Consider the following 14,914-nt stretch of genomic DNA (forward strand, 5'->3'; position numbering starts at 1 on the left):
CATTTGCTGTGTTAAAAATGTATGCCGTTTCAAGGAATAAAGGATGCGTGTCAATACGTGTAAGGAAATATTTTACGATCTTTTATAAACTGTATTGCTTGTATAAATTCAGGCCTTGATATAGGTACCAGTAAATGGTCGGGTTACAGAACCTTAAAATGAAGTGTAGGTATGTAGACTGTGTTCCATGTTGCCCTACATGTCTGGCTCTCGACGGTGGATGACCAGGTCAGAACACGCTGTTTAGATTCATAACTTTCTAACACTCAGATTTCGTCGCTCAGCCTACAAACCTTGTACAAAATTCTGCTGCCCGAATTCGTTAAATTTCAGTTCAAGCAACTGCTATAACTGTTGCTCAACTGACGATATTTCCATCCGTAATGGATACTATTATCCTGCGTACGACAACATCACAAAACACTTGTTTTGATTCAACTCTGTAATTGTTGTAATTGTTTCAATATAACATAAAATGGTTTGATCACGTGTTGATCGAGATGTTGTAAACTTATTAACAATAGACACCGTGTTTAGTGTTAACGTAATGTTTTTGTGGGAAAAATTGCCTGAATGTTCGAATATTCGTAGTGAACATTTCAGTTATTGCAATGAAGGAGGAGGAGCTCTTCTTATTGGAATATAACAGAATATAAAGAAAACACAATTCTCCAATAATTATTGGAGAATTGTGAGTTTTCTTTTGTAAAATAATAGAAAATTACAGTTATTAGTTATACATCCCTTAGTGAACATAACAGTTATTTGTTCACAGGTTGTAGTGAACATTATAGTTATGTGTCCCTTAGCGAACATAACAGATATTAGTTATAGAGCTTATAATAAATATTAGTTATTTGTTATAGAGCTTGTAGTGAATATTAAAGTTATTAGTTATGCAGCTTGTATTGAAAATTACAATTATTTTTATAGAGCTTGTAGTTTACTTTACAGCCATTAGTTATACAGTTCGTACTAAGAGCGCACATAACGACTATAATAATTCAAATAAATTAACCGTTTTATTCGATTACAATATTCGATTACATACCAGTCCTAAATATAAAATGTAGCCTTGGGTACACAAAAATCACTTCATATTGTTAAATACATCGTTTTATTTAAGGAAGTAGTTAAAAAAAGTAAAAATATTTATTTAGTAACGATTTTTTCATATTTTAACCTTATGTTGTTAGCCATGGTAAACTTGCTGAAATAAAGTGAAGACGTTTTTCCCTCGTTGGGGTGGGGGAGGGGGGCGAGAAGGGCAGTTTCTATAAGTTTTCCAAGCGTTTATCGGAAACACACTTTTGTGAAGTTCCGTAAGAGATGATTAAAAAGAATAATTAATGAAATAAAGTCTATAACCTATTCCATAGGTGTTTACAATAGTCAAAAATAGAGTCACAACAATTAAAAACAAAAAAATGCAAAAATGTTTAATTATTTGTTTAAATTATGGTAAAGATAAGTTTTTAAAACCATCGTACAGGTTGTACAACTTAACTAACTGAAACGAATAAAAGAATAATCTCTAAATCATTTTCAGAACTTGAGAAATTTATGTTCCTGTGTTAAAAAAGTAAACTTTCGGAAAATAAAGAAACCCTAAGACAATGCTCTTCATTAATTTCTTAAGGCTTACTTACGTTAAAATCACTCAAAATCACAAGTGACACATTGAAATTTTGTTCTGTCTTCTGTTTATTAGTGTAATATAATAGAAATCATACACACATGCTGTGTTTGTGATTATGTAGCTAAAACCTAATTTAAGTACAACTTTAAAAACGTTAGTTACCTTTGAAAAAAATCAAGTGATAATGTTTTTTTGTTTGTTTATAAATTGATACAGAATAAAGCTATAACATAGTTTTTTATTTTTGTTTATGATCATGTATACTTCGAAAAATAACGTTAAAACTGAATTGTTTACATTATATTCCAAATAAATTTATATTTACGCATTATATTTCAAACAACATTTCAATTTTTAAACCTTATTATAACAAAGTATGAGTACGCCACACTAAGTGTTGTGTAACAGGTTTCGCTAAGGTTGCATGCAAAATTTAAAGCCTTTAACTCATTTAATTCTCGAGGTATCCTGAGATCAGATGAACAGACAGACGGCAGACAAAGAAGAAATTGGGTGAGCCTACTCCTTAGTAGCCTCTCCCTTGGTAGGCTTCAATGGCACTCAGCCAAAGTTTGTGGTTGGATATGCATCATCACATCATTCTTTTCTATATAGTCGTAGAAATAAAGTTTCATGTATTAAATTGTACGAAAAAAATCTTACTAAAGAGATCTTGTTACAGCAAACATTTAATTTTTTTAGTTAGACTTCATAACAGTGTTTAAATTTAAAAAAAAAAACCTTTCGTTGGAGTATTTATTTTTACTGCATGAATAAGCTACAGTGTCACTATGTCACACGTTACAATTTTCCAGTCGCAAGAGTGAGATAAGCTTCGCTTACGCTCAGGCAATAATCAGAATGATATTTAATAGTTTCTTTTCTTTAACATTTGGTTACATGGAGACGGGGAATGCAGTCCCATTACCCTTACTTACTTATTACCAAACAGTAAATTTGTTTATTTTTAGATTTAATATGAAAATTGTATTTATGAAGGACAAGTTTTGCATATTTGTGTACTCTAAAAATTCACTTAGTTTAAATAAAATAAGGTCATATTTTCCCTTTGTTAAAGCAATAAACGTAATCAAACTTGAAGAAATAAGCTTTTGCACCCGAAAATAATTTACTCAATAATTTATAAAGGACAAATTGTAAACAAAGTATTAATCTATCTATGGCTTGGCTGCCTCCAACTTCTGGCGTATTTTCAGTCTCAGGTATGAGGGCGTCAGGTCAATGTCTTGCATGAAGTTGAGGATGATCCGGTCAACAATCTTTGTAAGCACATGATCTTTTACTGTTGCCTCAAACAGTATAAGAGAACACAACTTGGCCACGGGCTTGTTCTCTGGAAGATCTACAAAAAACAGACACAAAAATGTAACATTCAAATTGAGCTAAATACAATATGATAAAAACAGTGAAAAGTTTTCAATATAGAACAACTTGAACAACCATACATATTTGGTGATATTTATTAAACTACAGAGTGTCTATTGTAAAGTTATATGTAAAATCATTATTGAACTGGCTTTTCTTTTAGAAAATGGAGCAGTATTTAGGTCAATGAAGTACAGCATAACATCTTGTCAGTAGTAAATTAGTACAAAACTTACCTTTTCCCCCCTTTTAATTTACTCTCTTGGGAGTATATCCAAGACTTTTTGGCAACCTTGTAAATTTATTCAATTTATTTTCAGCCGTAATCAATTAACTGGAGTGTTAATTTTCCGAAGTGAGAATAGAAAATGGTGAAAAACCAAGTCATAAACGTAACAACACTTCAAAAATTAATGGCATTTTATTAAAATTGGTTACAAGAGATATGCTACAGGGATTACTTATGGCATCTCTATCATTCCAGATTTATTTAACGACATAATAAGTTAGATCCCCGAAGACTACCTGATCTGTTTGCTGATAACACGACTTTGGTAGTGAATAAAAGGGACAATGGCCCTAAAAAGGTAAAGATGTCCCTCCAGTACATTGCCTACAGCGAACTTATGGTAATACAGGTATATAATGAGATTGGTTAATTTTGGTTCCTGCATTATTTAACGAAGACGATAAGATAGTAAGTTACAGACATGAAGGCTTCTTTAAATTCAGAGCAATTGATTGTCAGATTAGATGGATACGTGAAGAAATTTCAAAGGTTGCCTAGTAAATAGCCTCTTTTATTGAAATACATTTACAAGTTCAAAAATCTTCATCTAAAAAGGTGATTAGGCTGGTTAAGTAACATATTAGCTATTCAGTGATTGGGTTTTAAATTAGGTATAGATATATGTTCATTTATTTTTCTCGTTAAGTCTGAATTTATGCCAAACGCTCAGATGCCTCACTGTCCAAAGAGGTCATCTACTCGTCTCCATGGTTCTTAACAGATAGTTCCCAAAACAGATGGTTCCGGAAAAAGGCAAACCTTTCTGATATATTGAAAATGAAGCAGAATACTACTCGCCTATGTGTAAACAGATTGTCCTCCATTCGCCTTGGTTTGATCATCCTATTTTAATCAGATTGGTTCTGATTTTAATTTGCTATGCATAGCAATTTCGTGATAGCGTCCTGTAATTTTAATCGTAAATGGTACAACAATTATCCTTGCAAAAGTGTATTTCACAATATTGGATAAAAATATATTCACAGACTCAGTGCAATCTTGTAATCTCAATCTGATCATAAATATTCAATGAATCCATTGATTATCTTATCAAAATGGACATTTAGGCTGACCTTTATTCCACTTTAGTGGAATTCCCAGGAATGTACAGAACAATATTTTCAAATGATATTACTTCATACAGTAAATCTGAACAGTTACTACTCACTATCGGCAGGGTCCGAGGATGTGGTAGATATCCGGTCGTAGCTTCGACTCTCCACCACTGTCCGGACTCTGGTTGGTATCATGCGGTAAATCTTATTGGACACTTCGCCAATGGTTATCTTCAGCTTTTTCTGCTCTATAAAGGGAAACTCACTATAATCCTCTTCTTCAAACTCTTCTTTGTTAGGCTCTTTGAAGAGGACTTCAGTCAAAGTGGTGATGGATGGCTGTACAGTCATAGAATACATTAGATTTTAAAATATAAAATTGTTTCCTTTCATGATATAAAGTTCACTATAGCTTTGTCAATTTAAAACTATGTCAATTTTAAATTCATTGAGTACCAAAGCTTAGGTCAGTGGACATAATTCTGCTATTCCCTATTATTCCTCTTCCTTCCAGTGTCCCATTGGAGTTTCTACGCAGATGTGTCCTTTACCTAGTACAGTTTAGTCAGAGTTCTGTTTTATCATGAAAATCACCTTCATTACAGTAGTTTAACCACATTAAAATGTTAATTAAATAAAGTTGTATTGCAACATTATTAGAAATAATCAAAAAGGATACGTTCTGGCTGAAAAAGAACCCAGAGAAGGTTTTGCAAACGAAACTGGTATAAAAAGTAACAATAGTTCACTTTGAGCTACTTTGTTTATTATAAGCGTCTTATCTCTTAGAACAGTGTCATTATCTAAACACCGGGATATGTATAAATCCCACATATAATGATATCATTAAAAATATAAATCTTGAAAGACGTAATATACATTAAAAAGCAAATTTGAATTTATTACCCTATTATGGCCAGAACCAGATATTTTAATAATTTTGAAAAAGTAAAAAAAAAAACTCGAGAACTTTAAAAACTTGCTTACCTTCCGCAGTCGGAGGTACGTTTTCTCCATCTTCATAAATACCGGAGTTGTTAATTTTTTTTTAAGTTTGCACGTTCGCCACAATAGACCGTAATTGTGTACCAAGCTGGCCAACGATCTTAATCGAGATATTTTTAAGATTAATTTTTGTACCGAGTTTAGGTTTGTTTGAGCTTTTTAGGGGGCAGCTATTGTTTCCACTAACCGCATTAAAAGCATATACATATTGTAAATACACAGCTGAAAACTACACAACTTGATAAACCAAACTGCTCGCAAAAATCAGCCTAAATAAATTTGTAAATATGTGTATGCTGAATGTTTGTGTAAAAATCAAATTGGTTTAACAGATCGTGTAAAAAGTTGGCAACTTGCAATTAGTGTATAATCACACCTGTGAATACCTATACAGGATCACATACCATTGGTGTTGGTGGCCGATCCTTGGTGCTGCGCAGCTGTTCCACGTCAACAGTCAATTCGTCTACATTCTTCAGCACTGGGATCACTTCCACTTGGCTGCAGAGAGAGAGTCAACAAAATAAATTTTCAATATGAGAAAATTATCTTTATACGTATTTTACAGATGACATCTCATGATACAAACATCATTAACATCGGAAAAGTGTCTGGATTTGTTTAGAATTGTCTATCGATGTAACTCATTGTTAGCCCATTCGCATAGTTAATATAATTTGAGGATTGTGAGTATACCTATAATATTGTATATATATATATATATATATATATATATATATATATATATATATATATAATATTATCAATATAACCAATATATTGATAAGGGAATTTTGCAGAGCAAGGGAAGATATAACAACAAAATGGAGTTTCCAGCAATTTATTACTTTGACGATTTTCTGAGTGTTTGAATATATACGGTTCTTTTAATAAACGCCGCCGGAGCACACTAGAACTCGTCGTGTAATCACATATACTTAGACGGTTGGGCAAGAGCTACATTAGTGTTGGTTCATCCCAATATTGGGGGATCGACTTTTACTCGCTTAGATTATTAATTGTGAAAGTAAAAATAAAAGTTTGACAGACCGCCAAATAGCGTTCATGATTTGTTAAGTTAAGCAAATCTCCAAATAAATAAGTACAGTACTAAATGTTTTCTAGTTGTTATAATGACTTTAGTAATATAATGTCAGTACTATGCTTTCTTTTTACCTACATATTATGAACATCTATGACTTGAAGGTCTTTACTTTCTCTTTCAATACGTTGCCACTGACTGTTAAAAACGATTTTGTAGTTTCATTAAATTCAATAATAACTTATTCGAATACTAGATAGGAGGCCCTTTTATGAAATGATATTAAATAAATGGAAAGCGGAAGGGAAGCTGTTGGAAAAAAAACATATTATCCTTGCCTCTGCCGGATGCTGTCACAACATCAAGTTCCGGATATGAACATCAATACTTCTATTAGGTTACTATAAATATCTTAAGAATTATACTTTACCTTATGCGAGCTGTCTTCTCAGATGTTATGGACTGAAAAATTCATAAAACGTATTAGAATGAATAATCTCATTTATATTTAAATAACGCATTCTTTTTAATTGATTTCTGTCAGTAAATGTTCTTCTTTACAAAATCATTACATAGGTTTGTTCTGTTTTTTTGTCTATGCTCTAAATTCTCATTTTGTAGAGTTATAAAATGTTATAGCCTTTATTGATTTTTTTAAGTTATGGTATAGCAACTACAAAATGAGAAGAAAACTGTAAAAATATCCCAGCCAGTTGTCTATAATGACACGCAAAACTTGTTATCAAATCACTTTTGAAATACAAAATTCCATTTCTATATTTATAATAAAATCGAATTGGTTAGTAATAATTTGTGTATCTCTAATCACACTTACTTTGGTAATATTAATAAATTATAATACTGCCAAAATATCACATAAAAACAAATATTAAAAAAAATATTAAAACATAAACTGTGCGGTTACGTCTGTTAGCTTTTGGGTTCAGAGGTCAAGCGTTCAGACCTACCGAGGTACACCATTAGACAGATTTTGGTTAGGGGTTGCTAAAAAACCAATGTACTCACAAAACAAAAATGGGAACTCTGAGGGAATTTGCACCATCAGAATGTTTGGAGATCAAATGCGTCATATCTCTAAAAGCGGCATGTGACATTTTCTTACAGAAATCTTTTGTTTTTTGCTTTCTTATTAAATACTGGTATGTTTCACGTTATTATACAAACACAGATAAAGTTTAAATAAATTATCATAATCTTACTATTTCAGACTAATTAGGATTTTTATATAAATGTTATATTTATTGCAGAATCTATAAACTTTGACCGTTCACACATCTGACCCTGGCGCAATATCTGTACCATAATATCCGTTAAGACTATTAACGAATTTATTGTTTGAGGTGTTTAAGAAACAAGAGTGAGGTCCATTAAACTGACAGACAAATTTAAAACGTTCGGTAAATCAAGGATACTTATATACAAGAATTTAAAATAACGTCGTTTCCTATGTCGTCGTGATAAATGCTTACTAAAAATAGCCATGCTGTGTTTATTCAACCTGCAAAGACCGAATCTTTGTTCTTATGGTTTGGGTTCAGAACAGTTGCTCAGAGTTCCCAAAAACTGCATACTAGTCATTTTATAATATGCGGGCAAGTTTACCTGTTTTTTGTGGAACATGGACACACTGGATTTCTTCAAGCTTAAGGACTTATTTTCATTTGTAGTTGGCGATAATCTTATGTCATCAATTGCCTAAAATAAAAAAATACGTAGGTACAAGAAAAATGTTTAGAAACTAATAATTAAAAAAAGTAGTAAAACATATATAAAGATTGTTAGTTTACTGATATCTACATAAGTCCAATGTTCGATCTCACTTCCACATGTTACACACATTTCTATGTCTATAAAAATATAAAGTCCTCACTCGCTCATGTCTAATTCTTAAACTTCCTAATACATCAGAAAGTTAAAGTTTTGGCACTCGAATGTCTCATGACCCAAATAAAAAACTGAAGCATTTTCATAAAAATCAAACATCAATGGGGGTTTTATATTTAGTTTTTCAACTTCTCGATGTCCTAGAAAGGTGAAGTTTGACACATAAACATGTGCTTCATGCTCTAAGAGGATAAACAAAATGTTTCATGTAGATCAACCACTAATAGATGTTGCAATAAGATCGCGACCTTTAGAAGAACTATATGTTTGTTTGTTGTATTTTTTATGTCCTAGAAAGTGGCTTTTTACCGAAGTAGGCTCCAAAGTATGTATTTAACTCATAATCGGGACAGCATGACAAACGAGTCAACCAGATCTGTACATGTATATACTGTTTGATCGGGGAAACAAAAGCAAACGATACTAAGGCACCGGAAATACCTTAGACTGGAAGAACACGACAATAGCCCGAGGCAGACCCTTTTTCACAGAAAAAGATTCTTCAGACCTATGAATGTAAATACTTTTTGATCAGGTTAAAGTAGCCTTATCAGACCTACGTATGTTTTTTTTATTGAGGAAATATGGCGAGCTTACTATAACGAGTAAAACTTAATTGGTTCATACCACAAATACTTCATCCTGCGCTAAAAATAAGAATCATTCACAAATTGTGTAATGTAATTTTGAACCTTTAAACATTAAAAACTGAAGTAATATGCACTTTAAACAGGTAGACTTACGATTCAAATTTATTATAGGGCTTCATCATCTCGGGTGAATAGGGGATTTAAATATCTTCCAGCGATCATCATTTATTTTCAGGAATATTTATCGTGCTTTTTAAAAAGAATATACCTATGACACATATATTACTCAATAAGAAATCACGTGAAAAGTCATGGGTAAGTATTAGTAACTATACAGCATAATTTATAAATGCATGTAATAATCGGAATTTTTTATTTTATATCGCCTAGGCTATATGGAGGTTTTAAAAAACACTGAAGTCATCCAAAACTAAATTTTTGCGGGTTGTATTTTTTCAAAGACAATAATAATTAATAACGATGAAGTTATTATGTATTACTCAAGGCGAGAATGTCCTTTTCCTGAGTCATTAGGAATTAAATATTTAGGGTGAATTTACTGCTTGAGTCTGGAGGAACTGAAATCCTGCTTCCTTTATACTTTTTCACCTCCATGACCACCTCAGTGGAAACCTCGCACTCCTGAGCGAAAATATAAGTTCATTCACAAAGTGTTTGATCAATTTCTCACAATATTAGTCAAACATGTGTAAGACTATCGTTCTTCTGGCCATTTTACACCTTCCATTTGAACTTACACTAAGTACAGAAAACCGCGATCCGTCATTTTGGAAACACTATGATTTTTCAGGAGTAGCACATCACTAAGAGCAAATGTCAAGATATTCGGGTAAACGGTTGATCGATAGGTCTAGTTTACTGCAGGGGATGACTGTTGGACAGAGTGGAGTTGCCTTAGTTATAAAAGCTATTGCTATACTACACAGAGTGAGTACTGCCCTCCACCCACATTTATTGAAAGAGACTGGACTGGAACAGAGCTTGTACCCCTCTCTTAAACAATGTTACAAGACCCATAAAGAGCCTGTTACATCTCTCCTGAATGTCCTTTCACTCCGGAAGGTCCTATTAGGATCATCAAGTGGAATAAGTGAACACAAAACGCATTGCTGACCTAAATTTAGAACATTTGGGACAGTCGTACAATTGCTAAAACTGTAAAAATATAAACAGATGGAAACTTACGGATAGCACCTTCTGCGCAGTGGTTTCGAGTGTCTGGGTCAGCTGTATGGCTGTCCACTCCACGACTGACTGTTCTAGCAAGAACTTAATGGCACCACTTACAGGCAGTGGCTACAAAAGATGACGCATTTAATTATTGCATAAATAATAAATTATGTTTGCTATTTGTAAAATAATACGCTCTTCTCAACATCTCTTCTTACATCAGCGGTGAACAATGTATTACTGAACATCACACATTCTCTAGTCAGTGTGCTAATAACATGTTATACTAGTAGTCTAGAAATAGTGTAAAGTACAGAGAGTAGAGAGCCATATTACATTGAATAAACACACTGATTTTTCTTTAAAGCGATAGAAAAATGCTCCTTAAGAAAGAGGTTTGATTTGACGGAGCTCCGAAATATGAGAATATCTAAAAGGTCAAATATGAGTCGATAGTTATCTCTCACGTTTATTTTTTTCTAGCTTGATACACTTAATACCACCAACAGAATAAAAATTCGATCGCTGCTGGAAAACTAGAAAAAGAGATTGAAATCCACTTCAGGTGTCCGGCATCTGACACGATTAACGTTTACTTACAATTCTGAGCTTGGTTTGATGTGTGTTAAAACAATTAATTATCATTTCATATTTTTAACCCGTTTGATGCCATCCAAATTCGCTCTTGGTTCCTGAAATATATGGCTATAACTCGTTAACAACTAATTAATTATTATGGTATGTACTCAATCCTGTTCAGTAACCAACCAAGTGCAAACCCTTCAATTAGTTTGAAATCTGATATTGGCAATAATTGGATGTTGTCAAAGTCTCTATTCAAAATACACTCCTCGTATCTATCACATAGTCGTTTATGAATCATAAGAAAAGCAATTTCCGTTAAAATGAAAACTTAACAATGTACAACCTCTCTATATAATTTACATATTATGCGAGATGCCAGTACTTGCAATTACTTATTTTTGTACTTCATTTTTTAAGTAACAATGATTCTAATACTGTTATATGTTTAGCAAAATCCAAAAACAAAACAAAAAAATAAATAAAATGAATAGGTTAATGCAGAACGAGAACATAGTAGGTTTCAATAACGTACCACATTTTCTTGCCTCTCCAACCGAGCTTTAGCGTGAGCAATCACAATATAAGGTTCAAGATCTATAACAAAAGTAGTAATGGTTACTTGTCTCAAATTGATGATTGTTTTGCATAAATTTAACATTGGTTTCCTTATACAGTCACCTTAGTGAGTACTCTGTTTATTGTTCTTATTAACGGAATGCTATGATTTCCGATGTTGACTTTCAAATTTAAAAAATCATTAATAATAGTCTTATTTATATGTATAAAGCCAATGCTTCAATTATGTTCTTTTTTTCAAATTAACCAATGTGAACATATTTGGAAAACTTGTATTTGTATTGGCCACTACCAACTATGTTAACGGTACGTTACATTGTATATTTGGGTTTCACCTGTATTGCAGAACATGAAGGTTACATTACGAGAATGCGACATATTGATTAGCTTCTGATACCTAATATGCACATATTAAACTATCAAATTTAAACCGTTAGTGTTAAGCTATTGGGGTCAAGCTATAAACTCGTCCATTATTTTAAAACACGAGAAAGGGAAACACAAGAAGTGAAGTAATTGTAAATGTTATTATTACATCGTCTAATTCAGCCATAGTAAATAATGTAAAATATCTATAAATAGAAATAACACTTAATTTTAAAAGTTGTGGTTCTAAATCTTAGGTGCCTAATATGAAATCTGTGTGGTTTTAATCCGTAACAATTTAATAATACAATCCTATAATATTATTACAATACTATTATTATTATTATTATTAGAATTAAGTTTTCCATTAAGTTCAAATAAACTTTGCTTTATGTTTACAATATAATAATTACCATATCGAATCTCCTTGAGGATTTGTTCTATGTGTTCCTTCAGTGTCCCCATAGCTCCTTCATCTTTTGATAGTCTAACCAAACTCTGTAACATTTTAAGAAGTATAATAAAATACATTATGACCTCACTTGTCTAGAACGTTTGTTTTTGTTGTAACCAGAGTCAATGTTTATTGTAACAAATTTATTACAAAACACAATTAGTCTCAGAGCGTATCTAAAGTTTAATTAAAGTTTGAAGATAAAATGTTGCCATACTGACCCTCCTGGTCGTGTAAGCCTCGGTAACAGAGTGCATGATCTCCTTGATGCTCTTCTCCCTCAAACCTCGGACTTTGGCAAGAGCGCCCTCACACTTGCGGATGTTTAGCTCCTCTTTAACAACCGGAAACAAATTGAAATCATTCAAAACTTTGTGTGCTTTAGTAGTATATTGTTTATCTACGACTGCCACTTATGCTCACTCAAAAAACAAGGAGTAACTTTACCGAGGATAAATTTTGATTTTGGACACACAAGCCTTTGAGCTTCACCTACATGACACAAAAGACGCTAAATAACTAATCCTTATTATTTTGAAAAAATGAATTTTACCATTTAATAGCAATTCATTACCTTCCATTTTTATCCACTTCTTCTGCATGCGTTTCATGTAGTCCTGTTGGAACTTCTCTTTAATTTGCTTTCTTTGCTCTCTCAAAAACGTCTCCTTAGCTATCTGTTTGTTCTGTTCCTCTACCTTTGTTTTCCACCTCTTTTCTGCCTGAAAAATGTTCATTTGTCGACATCCCAAAAGTGCACGAAATGTGTAATAGATGTAGCGGGATTTGTATATAGTTTTATGAATTCAGTTTCTTAATGTGTACATTTTAATGAATAAAATATGTGTCTTCTACTCAGATAAGTTAATTACCAAATATCCAAACCGTTAATACTGATAGCTTGAACCTTTATGGCACAAATTTCCTTTTCGTGTTTTATGAATGAATTTTAAGTTCATTATTTAAAACCCGAGTCACATATACAGGGTGAGTTAAAAGTATGGATACACTCTGTTTAGTTTTTATGGATAAAGATGGAGGGATGGAACTCGGGACACCTCTGTAGGAAAGAGAAGTGAACTTTTAGTTACTGGTACAGGTTCAAGCTATCAGTATTAAAGATTTTATATGTTCCTCTCTCAATGGGATGCGCCCAATATTTTAATAAGTGAGTTCTGTTTAAACTTATACTAGTTACAATATGCAAAACGAAAAAATTACACACACTTTTTATTCTACATGAAGTTTAAAATATTTTATTCTATGAATTCGCACGAATTCCTTTGTACATACGATTTTAATACTGTGTTTTGATGTAACATATAGTTCTGTACATGCTCTGTCAATTCCTTCATTTTGTATTTAATTCTAAAAATATTTTATCACATGTTATAACGATCACTTTTTTCATATTAAAAAAAAAAACAAAAACACCATGTAAAACTGAACAGGGCGATTGACTTTTTAACAGTACTGGGCCATTTCAGTTAGATAGGGCCCTTTTCTTTGAACACCGGATTAAAAATCTGGAAAATTTGTATTTCGGAGATTAATTTGGTGGCGAAAGGGTTTTAACAAAGAATTTATTTATTTAACAACGAACTTTGGATGTGTGGTTTAAAATGTTATTGTATACTTTATTTCAAGGTTTCTAATTCAATATTACTGTACTGGTATGTAAAGGGGGAAGACAAACCATAACCTTTACAAAATGTACTGTCGATAGTGGTATTAAAATACAATCATTGTTCCTGCATCTTAAAATACTCTTACCTTTTTGTAATCATAATGTATGATAAAATTTGAAATATTTAATATAAATGGCTAATACTTCAGGAATAATTGATTAAATATTATACTGTATTTTGTAGCTGAATTGGATCAATTTGTGTAAAATAAGTCAATGTTACTAATTTCAGTAATTTTGAATGAACTGAAATCTTTTATTGAATTTACATTATGATTAAAGTATCAAAGTTAGCAAGGTATAATTTTTCTGGATCTAGTCCGATGAGATATGATGGATGAAATATCTGCAAAATTGAATTATAACTATAACATTTAAACTAATGCACTCTTCCGAATACTTTAATTAATAATATTCAGAAGTAAACCATTTGTACTTTACCTTTTGCTTGTTTTCCAATTCTCGATTACGTTTCCTTTGCTCAAATTGTCTTTTCTTCTCGACATCCTGTTGGTGCCAAGCTTTCATTGCTTTGATTTTGTTCTTGCGCTCCAGGTTGTTGGCAGCAGTGATTCTCTTCTGGATTCTCTTATCAAACGCTTCCATTCTCTTTTTCCGCTGCGCCAAGTCTTCCTGTTTCCGTTCTTCCGCATCCTTTGCCCTATCAACTATTCTTTGAAGACGTCTTTTGCAACTGCAAAGTAAGTTAAGTTTATATAGATTGTATGCCTATATTTTAATGTCATATTGTATATTTTAGTACCCCGCACATTATTTCAACAGGACCGCTGGTATTACAACTTAAGAAATTCATCAGGTAACGAATAGCGCCTACTTTATATTTTCTACAGACAGTATCAGACATACTTTTCCAGTCTTTGAGCTTGCAACTTGTCCATATTTTTCAGGTTGCTGAGTCGTTTTGCGCTGGCATCTTCAAACCTTTTGCATTTGGCTGCATCCTTTTCTGCTTCATGGTACGCCTTTTTGAGCATCATTTTTTCAACAATGGAGTTTTCCTAGAGTACAAAATTCTTTATAAATTAATTTATGGATAAAACTATACTGTAACTTAATTTAATTAGTCTGAACGCTAGTTTTGTCAGGTGCTATTAGGTGCATCGTCATTCTATTAGGTGCTATA

General features: G+C 32.3%; 1 protein-coding gene across 2 annotated transcripts in view; it reads right to left on the bottom strand.

The window, feature by feature from the left end:
- Window positions 1–2,735: 2,735 nt before the first annotated feature.
- The window catches only part of LOC124354976 (fibrous sheath-interacting protein 2), a 27,862-nt gene continuing 15,683 nt past the window's right edge, over window positions 2,736–14,914 (bottom strand). The window contains exons 3-14 of one of the 2 annotated variants that reach the window (XM_046805814.1): window positions 14,638–14,789; window positions 14,212–14,464; window positions 12,658–12,805; window positions 12,305–12,417; window positions 12,043–12,127; window positions 11,220–11,281; window positions 10,118–10,228; window positions 8,040–8,132; window positions 6,847–6,878; window positions 5,779–5,875; window positions 4,483–4,708; window positions 2,736–3,002 (exon numbers count right to left, since the gene is read on the bottom strand). In XM_046805814.1, the coding sequence (XP_046661770.1) occupies window positions 2,818–3,002; window positions 4,483–4,708; window positions 5,779–5,875; window positions 6,847–6,878; window positions 8,040–8,132; window positions 10,118–10,228; window positions 11,220–11,281; window positions 12,043–12,127; window positions 12,305–12,417; window positions 12,658–12,805; window positions 14,212–14,464; window positions 14,638–14,789 (1,557 nt within the window). In that variant the 3' untranslated portion in view covers window positions 2,736–2,817. The remainder of the gene's footprint in view (window positions 3,003–4,482; window positions 4,709–5,778; window positions 5,876–6,846; window positions 6,879–8,039; window positions 8,133–10,117; window positions 10,229–11,219; window positions 11,282–12,042; window positions 12,128–12,304; window positions 12,418–12,657; window positions 12,806–14,211; window positions 14,465–14,637; window positions 14,790–14,914) is intronic. The other variant, XM_046805815.1, reaches the window with a different exon arrangement.

The sequence above is a fragment of the Homalodisca vitripennis genome, chromosome 2 (genome assembly GCF_021130785.1).
Source record: "Homalodisca vitripennis isolate AUS2020 chromosome 2, UT_GWSS_2.1, whole genome shotgun sequence".
In the NCBI taxonomy this organism is placed as follows: Eukaryota; Metazoa; Arthropoda; class Insecta; order Hemiptera; family Cicadellidae; genus Homalodisca; species Homalodisca vitripennis.